We start from the raw sequence: 13,233 nt of genomic DNA, 5'->3' as shown, positions 1-13,233 counted from the left end.
GATTGTTAATGTACAAATACAGACAATGAGTATTGGCTGGCTATTTAACAGATTAACAAACAACTGTTCCATACTCTTTGCCACCCTCCCTGAGGTTCATTCAACTGCTGTTGAAGTACTTTCAAGCAGTAATCTGGAATATTTTCTTCCCTTTGTTTGCTGAAAATGGCGTTTTGAGTTTGAACGTCGGGTTAGTACGTGAAGCACTTGAACTCTATAGACTGGATATTGGTCATGGTGGCTCAGTGTAGTCTTGGGGATAGATTCAATGTGGGGTTTGAAACTTAAGCTTGGGGTTAATGGACTGCCAACATTTATGTATTTACCTAGGTTAACCTGAGTGAGCAACCAGTTCAGGAAAAAGGTAGCTCACGTGTGAAGGGTCATTAAACCTGTAATTTTGAGATCCCAATCCCTCTCTAAATGAGTGGGATCCTACAAGTTATACTCTGCCAGCTTTACATATACGATTGGTAAAGCAGAAGAATAGCACCCATTTGGTACACTTCTGTCTTTTTTTTCAACCAGCCATTCTCGTGATTAGTGTAGAATCAGAGGTGGTCAAAGGGCATTGTTCTGCTTGAGTGTCCTGCAGTAATTATGTTGACGTTGGCTGTTTTTCAGCCAGATGGGATTGGCCTTATGGTTGTACATTAGTGGTTGTATTATAACCTGTAATGATAGGTGATGATGTGCACACAAACATTAAAACTAAAAGCATTATTAGACATCAGAAATAGATAGAAAAATGCACTTGCACAATGTGTGAACTTTTCAATTTGAAGCCTGTATTTTGCTCAAGACTTTAAAATGTTCTTTTTTCTTCAAACTCCTAACAGGACAAATCAACACCTACTGCCAGCGGATCAAGGAGTTCACAGCACAGAGTATGGGCAAATTATTCATGGCTGAAGCTCTTCAGGGTCACAACAGCTAAAGTCCCAGTTGGGTGTGCTCTAGCTTCATGGTCCTTTCAGATCCAACAAAACCCCATTCTTGAAAACCAGTCTAATCTTTGTATAAATTGGGTTTTACACATTTTTGAACCAAATATTTAAAGATTTGGGTTACCTCAATTTGTGTAGCCCAAATGAAAATAAATACGAATTTGGAAACCATATGTTGGACTTTTCTTGTTCTTTCAACTTGAATTTCACCTGATGGTGCGGTCCAATCAGCAAGAGGCTGCCAGTGGATGAGAATGTCGTTCCAGTAAATTAAATATTAACATTTCTTACAATGGTTCAGTGACTTTAAAGGGAACATCTACCACTTTTGACTATTATTCCCACACTTTTGCTAAGCAATGTGGCAGTTATTTGCTTTATTTCTTTGAAACAGGAATACTTCATGTGGAAGTCCTGTAGCTCAGTGGTTAGGGCACTCGCTTTGCAAGCGAGAGACCTGAGTTCAATTCCAGGCAGGGCGAAACCTTGGGCAAGTTTCCTTACTCCATACACCTAATAATAATCCCTCCAAAAACCAAAAACAATAATAATAAATTGGTCATTTTCAATCCACGACTGTTTGTGGGACATTGCTGTGCGCAATTGGCTGCCGCGTTCGCCCACAAATATACAATCAATTCACTTTACAGTGTGTTCTGTGAAGCGCTTTGGGACGTCCTCCCGACGTGAAAAGCGCTATATCAAACGCAAGGATTATTATTATTATTATTACTTCATTCCACATTTTACACCAGCTAAAGAGAAGGAAACGAGGAAAACTTTCATTCATCTTCCAAACCCCTCCTTCTCTCTTCTTTCCCTTACTCCCATACATACACACACCTTCCTTCCTCTCTCAGCTCTTTGACAAGTCGTGCCCAGTTTGTGAGAGTGGCCCAGCAATCTCCTACAACGTGAGGAAATGTTAATTTTTTTTTAAAAAATGTTCCCTTGGCTGACAAATTGTCTGAAATCACAGTCTTTCTCCTTACGACCCAGACAGTCAGAAGCACATCTAGTACTGAATGATTGGAATAAAAATGTAAGCCACCACAGGATGCTGCGTGAGTTGTGTCTCGCCTGACTACCTGGAATAACTTCGGTGATTTTAATGCTTTGTTTCTGTTTAAGAGTCTGAGTGGGGTGGGAGAAAGTATTCAGTACAAACTGAAAAGAATGTACATAGTGAGGCTGCTTTACTCATCTCTACCGACAATTCAAAATAAACAATTACCAGCCAGGCAGGTCGAGAACTCGGAAAAAAAGCATGTCATGGATGGAATTGTGATTAAAAAGATCTATTTTGTTGAGGTAGAAATTAATGAATGCAACCATTCAAAGGGAATGTGTTCTGTGGATTTGAGGTGCTTCTAACCACAGCCACCACCTCATTGAATCTCAGTAAATAGATTTTTCCAATTTAGTACATTACTGTTGTAACCTACTGTTTATCACCCAGGTGAGTCGTAAAATGCTTCGAAATCAGAAGCACACGTTAAATTATTGCTCTCTCAATTAATTTCTTTCATTACCAGGTAGAGGAACACCAAAGTTTGAAGCAAAAAGGAGCAGCTGCAAATTAGATTCAATATGTTATCTGTTTCTCACCAAGTTTATTTTAGCTACAGCTGCTGGTATTTTAAATCTTAGCTTCCCCCCCCCACCATTAGGTGGTTCTGATTTGGTATTCCACAGAGTCTGCTTTGCATTGAATACTGTCACAAGAATCAAACTATAAATTGCTTGGGACCAAAACCATAGAGCAGGAATTTGAGATGAATCAAATCAAACTTATTTTGAGATTTGTTTTATGATTGTTTATATGTGGCTTGAATGAGAAAACTGGCAGTGCCAAATAAAGATGCCACATCAGATGATGCGGTGTATGAAAATAAAACAATCCAATGACTTATATTTTCCTATTTGTATTCTGTCTAGGTTCTTATCATAGTTTCCATTTCAATTACACTACTAAATGTGGTTTCAGTTTAGTCGAATAGTAAGGTTTATTTCTGTGACAGAATACAAATCTTTTGCATTGAAAAGACCAAATTGAAGAAAACTGCACTGTTTTTCTCCGATTTCTAATACTGAATATTTGTTGCATCATTCTGATGAGTTGTCTAACTCTTACCCAGTTCATAGTTAGCTCATAGTGGCTGGTGTAGAGATGGAGTGAGCTGTAAATTTAAATAAATAAAATATCTGTGGAATCAGAGCTTCATATCTAAAACCAAATGTGTGTTTTACATTGATACAGTCGTTACTATGTAATTGATCTGAACTTCAAGCTTCATTTTTGTGCTGTAAGCAAGAAATGTCTGATGTATTACATAAATATTTTATACACAGTAACAACTTCTCTTTTGAATAACACCATAGGGTCTTTAGCTCCAATCTTAACAGATAGAGAGAACCTTCATGTTGGGAGGATGTTCCAAGCACTGGACAATGTAGGGTTTGCATGAGACCTGGAGGCTGGAGTCAAGGGGGGTGGAGATAGGAAGAGACTAAAGGCGCATTGAAAATCTTGAAACGGACCTTGAAAGAAGCAAGGAAGGGATGAGGCGGAGGGGCTCTGTGATGGAGTTTCAGAGGGTGGGGGCAGAAAGGCTGAAGGTCCGACCTGATGGTGGAGTGGGCAGGCCAGTGCTTCCTGGGCGGAGGGAGCGGGCAGGTTGGTAACATTTTAGTAGGTATCAGAAGTAGGGAGGAGCAAGACCGTGGAAGGCTTTAAAACTGAAGATCTTGAATTCTATCCTCTGGGAGATGGGGAGCCAGTGAAGCCAATCAACGATGGGGATGATCGGCTCACAGAGTTTAGTGCAGGAGAGGACATGAGCTGAAGAATTCAAAATAATATGCAGTTTGTGGAGCAAGGAATTGGGAAGTTCCAGCGAGCAGGGAGTATAGTCAAGTAATGAAAGTGATCATCTTGTGTAATGCAGTACTGATTTTTGCTAAAAGTACTGCGGTAAAATGTACAGTGTGAATACTTTATGCCAGCCAGACTGGTGTTGCACTGTTAGAATGGAACCCTGTTGATTCCAATAAAAGAAATGATGCCTTTAAATGAAGGGATTATGAGTTGACAAACAATCAATGTTGTAGTGCTGAGAAAGGCTCTGAATATTTTTATCTAATTTTCACAGGAGGAGATTGGGTTTAAGGATGAATAAGGGGAACCTACTTCTCAGTATGGCACGTTTATGTCTCGATAGCTAATGATGTTTATTCACCTGGAAAAGGAGAGCACAGAGTCCTTGGGACATAATGATCCCTCTAAACCTAGATTGACTGATGCCAAATTCATAATATAAAAGAATACCTTAACCATTGCAGGATTGGCACCATATCTACTTGATTTTTTTTAAAATATGCAGATTAAATATCATCCTATTAAGGATTTTTAACTGCCTGGTTGCTTACCAGTGGAGAACAGGGATCAAGTTTGGGTTTGATGACTTGGACGGTGAAATATTCTGTCGAAACACCTGCAGATGTCTAGGTTCACACATGCAGAATTAGCTGCTGAAAGGCTGTTCTAACTCATGGATGGAACTTGACTCCAGGACAAGTTGTCCTCTTGAAGAAATGTGAACCCATTGCTGTATTAAAAACATTGTAGTTTTTCCTGAGGATTACAATCCGACTGCGTCAAATTTGCAATTTCTTACATAAATTTAGATCAAGCTAAGCTATGTATTTCTCTTCGACCATGCCTTCAGCTCCCCTCTCGACTCTACCCCCTCCTCGCTCCCTCCCTTCCCTCCCCTCACCCTGACCATTTCCCCCTTGCTTGGGTCCCGACCCAATTGTCCAGCGCCTTGGGACGTCCTCCTGACGTGAAAGGCGCTCTATAAATGAAATCTTGTTGTTGTTGTATCTTAAAATGAATTGTACACTTATCAAGTATTTTGTGAAAGATTTTTCATCTACTGGGGGAGGGAGCAAAGTTTGCAAGCTTTTACTGCCTTTTTTAAAAAAATCACCCATTGGCCTGCACCTCGTCTGTGTCTGGAGGATTAGGGAGGGTCTTGAGTCCACTGCTGATTGGGTGCATCTGGTTTGAGATGAGATTTTTCCAGTTTACGGAAATCTAATGATTACATTGCTGCTAGCTGTTGATCTGCTGTTAATGACGGTCATTTATTAACTGATCATGCATGCTTCATCTTTCACTCCCTCTATCAGTTCAGGGTTTTGTGGCTCCCTAGCTGTCTCTGGTGATTTTTACTCAGCTGAATTTGCTGCATAGGAAAGGTATATTCTGTATTTTAAAATATTTTCTTAACCAAAAGTTGCTGCTTGAGTTGGCAGTGATAGTTTTGTGACTGCTACCAGAACTCATCGAACCTGACAAAGGGTTGTGGACCGAAACATTGACTCACTTTCCTTTCTCCATAGATGCTGCCTGACCTGCTGAGTGTTCCCAGCAACTTCTGTTTTTTGGTTTCATCATCTTGGTTACCTTTCTCTTAAGAAATCTATTTTTCATCTCCCAAATCAGGGCAAAATCCCTCTCAAAATGGAGTCATATGTTAACTAAGTCAACAACAACAACTTGCACATATCGCACCCTCATGCAGGGTAGTGTCTCAGAGCGCTTAACAGTGATGGAGCCTGACTCCGAACAGGTGGGAGGGGGAGGTGGCCGTAAGCATGGTCGAAGAGGAAAGTTTTCAGGTGGGACTTGAAAGAGGGGAGGGAGGGGGCAAGGCAGAGGGATTGAGGGAGGGTGTTCCAGAGTTTTGAGGCGTAATGGCTGAAAGCATGACCTCTGATGGTGGGGTGGAGGGTGCAAGGGATGAGCAGGAGGCCGGTGCCAGTCGAACGGAGGCGCCGGGTGCGGGATTGGGGAGTGAGGAGGTTGGAGAGGTAGGGAGGTGCCAGAGAGTGAAGGGATTTGAACACGAGTGTGAGGATCTTGAAGTTGATCCTTTCGGTGATGGAGAGCCAGTGGAGCCTGGCCAGAACTGGTGAGATGTGGGTACGGAGTTTGGTCTGTGTCAGTATGTGGACGGCAGAGTTTTGAATGAGCTGGATCTTGTGAATGGAGCTGGGGAGACCAGTGAGGAGTGCGTTGCAGTAATCCAAGCGGGAGGTTGGATTACTAATAAACTGAAGAACGTTGGAATGTGAAGCCTGTTGTCTCCTTCATTATGCATTTGCATAAAACAATTTCACTGATCTGAAACTTTGCAACAAAAATTAGCCCATTAAATTCCAGTCATCACCTTCAACAAGTTTGGTCTGGTTGTAATTGATTAACCAGAAAAAAATAATTGCATGGGAAGGTATTCCCTGTGATTGAAGCTCCACAATGGGAAGAAGGAACACTCAGTCTAGAAGGGTCTGAAATTAACACAATATTGAATTACGTTCATCTCACAAAATCAAAATGCAAGATTATCTTAAATTGATCTGCTTGTAGGATTGATTGGTTACCATTGATTCAGTCTGACGTTAAGAAAAGTTACATTTTCAAACTCAACCTTCTTCCAAGTTCTAATGCATCATATTGCCACCTTGTGGGACCCCTGAATTCAGGAATTCTGACAAATATATTAGCGGCACAAGGGAAAAATAGTGGACATAAAAAGGAAAAAGGTTTGAATAAAAACAAACATGGAGGAAATGCACTCCTCTGAAAGATAAAAAACAAGTTTATGTCTAAGCCATGAATCTTATTCAGAACTAAAGTAACTGGGCTGGAAGAAACTCTTTACAGGAGTAAGTGGGTCCAGACGAAGGAAGCAACTAACTCAATCATTTATTTTAGTCAAATGTAGAAGCCATTTATGTCAACAGTCACAAACAACCAGGAAGTAAATGACCAATGAATTTGGAGAATTATTGGTCAGGGCTTCTGGAGAAACTCCCATCATTTTTTAATTAATGTCATGGACTCTTTAATATCCACCTGAACAATAGATGGGATATCAGTTTAACATCTTGTTTGATAAACAGGGTCTTCTTAAAATGCAGTACTTCTCGGAAAGGTAGTAGAGGTCAAGACACTAGAGTCATTCAAAAAGCAGCTTAATGCAGTAATGGGAGATGGTAGGATAGGTGTGCTGGAGGGATGAGATGGATTGAGCCAAAGAGATTTCTTCATCCCGACAAATGTTGTGATCTTGTGAATAGGAAACAGATTGTAGCAGTTGTGGTTGTTTCTGGTAGTGAACCAAATGATGGATGTGAAAACAAGGTTAAACCAAGATTACAGTGTAAAGTAAACACCATGAGCTTCAGCGATGCCATCTCTAGTTCATTATTGAAGCGTTCTCATGGCATACACATGCTAATATTATAGTGTCAAACATTCAAGTTCAGATGATTATCAGCAAATGAAGACCACATATCAATCGATTTATATTGAATGATTTTGTTTTGCTCCAGTGCACCAATGTTTGGTGGCCCGTTCCTGTCTGGCATGGAAAGGTCCTCCATTGTTTCCCTTTTTATTTGCTGATCCTCAATACGATAACAAAATCCTGGAGGGAAATGCCAGAAGTAACTGTGTGACCCTTTTGTAACTAAAGGATCATGGGTTTTGGACTCGGTTGTGTTTCTGAAGAATTGGTGTAATTGGACTTGCTGTTCTATTATGCTGTGATCAAAGCACATACCTTGCAACATGTGATGGAGTCAAATGGCAGGATTATTTGCAGGAGAGTTTAAAAACAGTACATCAGGGTATGCATAAATAATACACCATTTCTGTATTTAATATCGCTCTGGAGGATTATTCAGGAGAAACATTGTTGTGTTTTAGTTAAGGCCTTGTGCTCAATTTTGCTTTGAATCCCAGTTCCTAATTCCCGTGAAGTAATTCTGTGAATGGTAATCATGGTAGAAACATGATCAAAAAGCAATTGAAGAATAAAGGTAGATTGTTCACCTGTAGATTGTTCATCTGTAGCCATCATTTCTACTAATCAGAGGCTGTACAATTACACATTGACGTGTTTTACTGTCTGCTACTATGATCTTGCTCTTATATCTTGTGATGCTGTTCTGGTTCTTTTTACGTCCAGGAACTCTTCGATAAGGAGGTCCATTAGGGATTCTATCTTTCATCTCTCGGTGGAGGGGAACTCTTGGCGATGGATCCCTTGAATTCATGGTTTATAATAGGGGCTTGGCACATCAAACCCCCAACTCGGTCTTTGATCTCAGTTTCGGATTGTAATCTAGCACAATATAAATTAATGCAAGTTCCCTTTGAGCCTATGGCTAGTATAGATTTGAAACTGTTGTCATGGAATGTGACCTTGGTTCTCAAGAGTTAGTGAAACCCAAGCATTAGTAGTCAAGGCAACTGACCTTATCTGGTATGAGAATGGGGAGGTCCTTCATCCACATCCCAAATTCACAATTGTATCTGACCCAAGAGGTTGTGGTCACTTTCTTTTATCCAGTGACTCATAGATATGTGGGGAAAGAATTTTCTATCGTGTTGACATTAAAAGGGCTCCCGTTTTTATCTAGATGGAAATAAGGACTTTAATGCCATGTTCAATTTATACACAAGGAGGAATGACCACGAGTGCATACATTAATGGACTGCTGGCAGGGAGAGCAATGCCCAAGCTTCACATACCTTCACTATCGTGCTGCATTTAACCTGTGGAATCACAACCTAAACCTATCAGAAAGTTCTTCTCAGCACTTTGTGACCTGTAGGGCCAGAATGTTGGAATCCCCTATCTGCTTGATCTTTTGCTATTGCTTGTGAGTGAAAGCCTTTCCATGGGTAAAAATATCAAGATTACTGGCCTAGAACAGGTACTACTAGAGAATACTGACCCTGACATTACACTCACCAGTTCATAACTTGCACTGTCCCATTCAGTAAAATTAGCTCTTGAAAATGTTTTAATGAATGAACTTGACGACTGCTGTAATCTATTTATTTCTTTTGCTTTTTTTCTACTATTTTTTCCAGGCTACGTTTAATTTTCCTCTGATTTGGTAGGATTTTACTCTTTTATTGGAATTGTTAAAGAGGAAATAGAGAGATAGATACATGTGTATTGAGACGTGTGGGAATAGGTGGGGAAATGAAATTGAAAGATGACAATAATAATAATAATCCTTGCATGTAATACAATGCCTTCAATGCTGGGAGAACATCTGAAAGTGTTTCACAGGACTTAAGGTAAAGTGTTGTGACTGTCATTTTTAGACAAACATCATTAGATCCGTCGTGATCTAATAAATTAGTAGAATAGACTGGTCTCCTGTTTCTGTGTGAAATTCCAGAATATTTATTTATTTCAACATCTCCATTCAACCACATATCTCCACAGGTGAATCCTCTCCCATTCAGTCCCAAAGCACAAGTAGCATTGCTTTCTGTGAAGTATTTGAATATCTCCGTTTACATTTATCTGAGTAATCTCCACGATTCACAACCATTATGTTTTTACCCAAACTATGTTTTTAATTTGTCTTCTTACTTGAAACATATTACTTTTCTACATGCCACTTCTTATTCTGTGGTCACAGTCCAAAATCAAAAGCCTGCTTGTATTATTTATCCCTCTCAGCGTTTTGAGGGTTTTCACATGACGTGAGATCCCTCACCATAACTTTATGTAATTTATCCTTAGATTACATTAACATTATCATTCTTGGTTGCTCCCGGGCTTTAGACCAGTGTTATTTTGAACTCCTTGCTGATATCATGAAACCTGGAGCTTCTACATGAAAGAACTTGCTGTGCAGTTCTATAGGATATCCACAAAGTGGCTGTGTGGAGCAATGTGCACACCTCGTGAAATGTTACTGCATTGATCTTGCCGGTAAAAGAGGGCAATTTGGCAGGGCTTAGCTGTGCTCCACCCTGAGAACAGAACAGGCTGGTCCTCCCACCCATCCTAAAGGCAATATTGCTTACTCACTACAAGCAGCAAATAAGCAGAGGAATAAATATTCGTCTTTAGTTGTAGTAGTAGTAGCTTATTATCTATGCAAATTGACATGTAATTTATATACCAAATGCCCTGTTCTCTCTTGACAATCTTAGTATGGGCGAGTCAATTCAAGGCATGTCTTAGTAATTCTTTGAATTTAGCCGACTAGTAAAAACGACATTAAAAAAACACACACACATGCAATCTGATTTAAGGTGTACATTAATTATTAAGCTAGTGTCTGCCCTGCTTCCCCGTTGGTTATGGAGGTTCAGGGTTCCTTGTAGGATCCTAAAGGCTTTCTACTAAGAAATCTTCCTTTTATCTCTTGTAACCACAGGTATTTCCATTTAGTTACGGTCATTACTCAAGAAACAAGTAGAGTCTGGTCGAGAGAACAATATGTATAGCATGTTCCTTTCAGTCATAAATATGTTAATACTTCCAGTTGTCAAAAAAAAATGGCTGCCCGGGTCATTCAGCAGAATCACCATTTGATGCAACCTTAAAAAACTCCCTTAAAGGGATAGTGTCCTGCATAGGAGCTTCTTTGAGGAGTTCTACCTACTGTAACTGAGCTACTACTGATGTCTCTCACCTTGACTTGCATATAACTATATTTGGGTCAGTGCTGATGGTTCTCCCTTAACTATACCTGAGCCAGTATTGGTCTGTCAGAGTGTCAGTCTGGATCATTTATTAGCATTCTTACCTCAGAGCTGGGGGGGTGTTGCATTGTGCGTTGTCAGAGATGAGATGCTAAATCCTGTTCAGGATGCTAAAGGTCGCATAGCACAACTCAAAAAGAGAAGGGTACCTCTCTGGCCAACAATACCCCAGGTAAAATTGGTCATTCACTTCATTGCTATTTACGGGATATTGCTGGATGTAAATTGGCTGCTGTGATTGCCTGCAAATACAACAACAACAAAATTACATTTGTATTGCGCCTTTCACATCAGGAGCACGTCCCAAGGCCTGGACAATCAGTGTTTCTGACCCAAGCTGGGGGTTGGGATCGGGGAGGGTGGAGGGCAGGGGGGCAAGGAGGGTGGCCGAAGGCACAGTCGAAGAGGAGGGTCTTGAGATGGAGCTTGAAGGAGGTAAGAGAGGGTGCGAGGCGGAGGGACTGTGGGATGGTATTCCAGAGGGTGAGGGCAGAGAGGCTGAAGGCCCACCTGCCAATGGTGGTGGCGGACGAGGCGGGGGACATGGAGCAGGCCTGAGGTCTGTGGTGTGAGACAATAGCAGAGCCGGGCGATGTTGCAGAAGTGGGGGAAGGCAGAGCAGGACATGGCATGGATGTGGGGTAGAATGGATAGTTGAGGTTCAAACAAAGCGCCAAGGTTCCAGACTGGCTTAGTAAGGTGGAGTGTGCCTTCATGGATGGTGATGTTCTCAGTGCCTGAGGTGTGGAGGTGCTGCCGGGAGCCAATCAGGAGAGCCTCGTTCTTGTTGATGTTCAACTGCAGAATTTTAGCTCTCATCCATTCTGTCAGCATAGCAGTGGTTCTGGAGTCAAGGGTGGAGGCAGAGAGGTACAGTTGGGTGTCATCCGCATCCATGTGGAAATTGACCCCATACCTGTGGATGATGTCACCAAGATGGAGCATATAGATATTGAAAAGGAGGGAACCAAGGACAGACCCCTGAGGAACACCGTACGAGACAGTGCGAGGGCTAGAGGAGAAACCATTTCTGGAGATGAAGTGGAGACGGTGTGAGAGATAGGCTACAATCACTACACTTCACAGTACAATCCTCGGAAGCACTTTGCAACATTTCGCCACCATGATAATAAGGATTATTATTATCATCATCTTAACTTGTTCATATACTCACAAAGAGCAAACCTTTCTAATTGGTGCTGAGAGAGATTTGGAGTTCTCAGTGAGCTGTTATTTGTGACTAGGTTATTGTGATGTAGAATTAGTCTCTTAAACAAATGAATGCTTTCAAGTTCCCTTTAGAAGATCATTAATGAAGGACAAATCATCAGAAATGGGAAAAAAATTAACTTTGCCAATGCCGCCGAATGCTTTTTTGTAATTGGCCACACCCTCCCAACATCTTACATTCCTGAGGATTTATTTGAAGTGCAGTAGCTGATTTCTGTATATTGATACATCTACTAGTTAATCCATTTTAACAGGTAGCTGTATTGATTTAATTAGAGAATTGTTTTGAAAATAAAAATTGCTTTTAAAAGATTATCAGAACAGTTTAGAAGAGATATGTAGACCTCATGTTTTCAGTGGCAGTAACATCCAGTAATAATTGTTCTCCAAACCTGACTCTACTTGTTCTCAGAAAATCTACAGGAACTAAATGAAATGCCTGTGGTTATAATAGACATGAAAGTTAGATTCCTTTATCAGCGAGAAGCATATGAAAAAAAATCTTTAAACTCATTTTAGGTCTTGTGGCTCAGTTGATAGCACTCTCGCCTCTGAATCAGAAGCAGTAGATTCAAGCCCAACTTGGGTCTTTGAGCTCACAATCTACGCTGACGTGCCAATACACTCCAATAGGGGAGCAATGGATTGTTGGAGGTGCTGTCCTTGAAATGAAATGTTAAACTGAATTCCTGTCTGCCTGTTCATGAGACATTAAAAATCCCATGACACTATTCAAAAAGAGAAGTGCGTTTCTCTTAGTGTCCTAGCCAAAAATCCTCAGAAAAATATTTATCACTCACTTCATGGCTATTTATCAGACATTGCGGTGTGCAAATTGTCTGCTGTGTTCAGCGGCAAAATCACAAGTCGCTATATGTTATAATAAAACCCTCTGAAGCATTTTGAGACATCCTTGCAACATGAAGGGTATTATATCAAATTATGTTTTATTATTGTATTATTATTGTTGTAGTTGAACAGTACTGTGCGTACAACGATAACAAAAAATCATATTTTTCTTTTAAAGCTTCATATGAATGCACAAGTTACAACGTAGCATTTTCATAATTCATAAACATAGTTCAAAATTCTCTCTTGTAGATCTACTGGCATGCTGCTCTCTCAGTATTACTTGCTCTACTAAATGCATTTACTCCATAAAACAAAGATAGCGAAATGACTCCTTCATTGTATTTACAATTCTCTTGCTTCCCGCAGGGAAAACCAAGGAGAAAAGGCTCAGCGTTGTTCTAAATGAGGAACAGACCTTTAATAAAAGCAGTTAAGGCTGAGAAAATTTCTCCTTCAAAAAAGAGCTGAAGTGCAGACATGAGGAAGGGTGAATATGCTGGAGGCTGGCTTGATATTATTTGATGGGGTAGAATGATTTCACAAGGTACAGTGTGGATAGAGGCTGGCTGGTCAGGAATGTTATAAATTGGGACTGAGGAGAGTGTGAATTTCATG

General features: G+C 40.5%; 1 protein-coding gene across 1 annotated transcript in view; it reads left to right on the top strand.

Moving 5' to 3' along the window:
* The window catches only part of eif3hb (eukaryotic translation initiation factor 3, subunit H, b), a 75,119-nt gene extending 74,002 nt beyond the window's left edge, over positions 1-1,117 (top strand). Inside the window, 1 exon segment of the mRNA NM_001292628.1 lies at positions 840-1,117. Within this exon segment, the coding sequence (NP_001279557.1) occupies positions 840-937 (98 nt within the window). The 3' untranslated portion in view covers positions 938-1,117.
* The last annotated feature ends 12,116 nt before the right edge of the window (positions 1,118-13,233 follow it).

Source organism: Callorhinchus milii, unplaced genomic scaffold (genome assembly GCF_018977255.1).
Source record: "Callorhinchus milii isolate IMCB2004 unplaced genomic scaffold, IMCB_Cmil_1.0 Scaffold2, whole genome shotgun sequence".
Lineage (NCBI taxonomy): Eukaryota > Metazoa > Chordata > Chondrichthyes > Chimaeriformes > Callorhinchidae > Callorhinchus > Callorhinchus milii.
The sequence above is the reverse complement of the archived record's forward strand: the minus strand, read 5'-3'. Positions and strand labels throughout refer to the sequence as shown.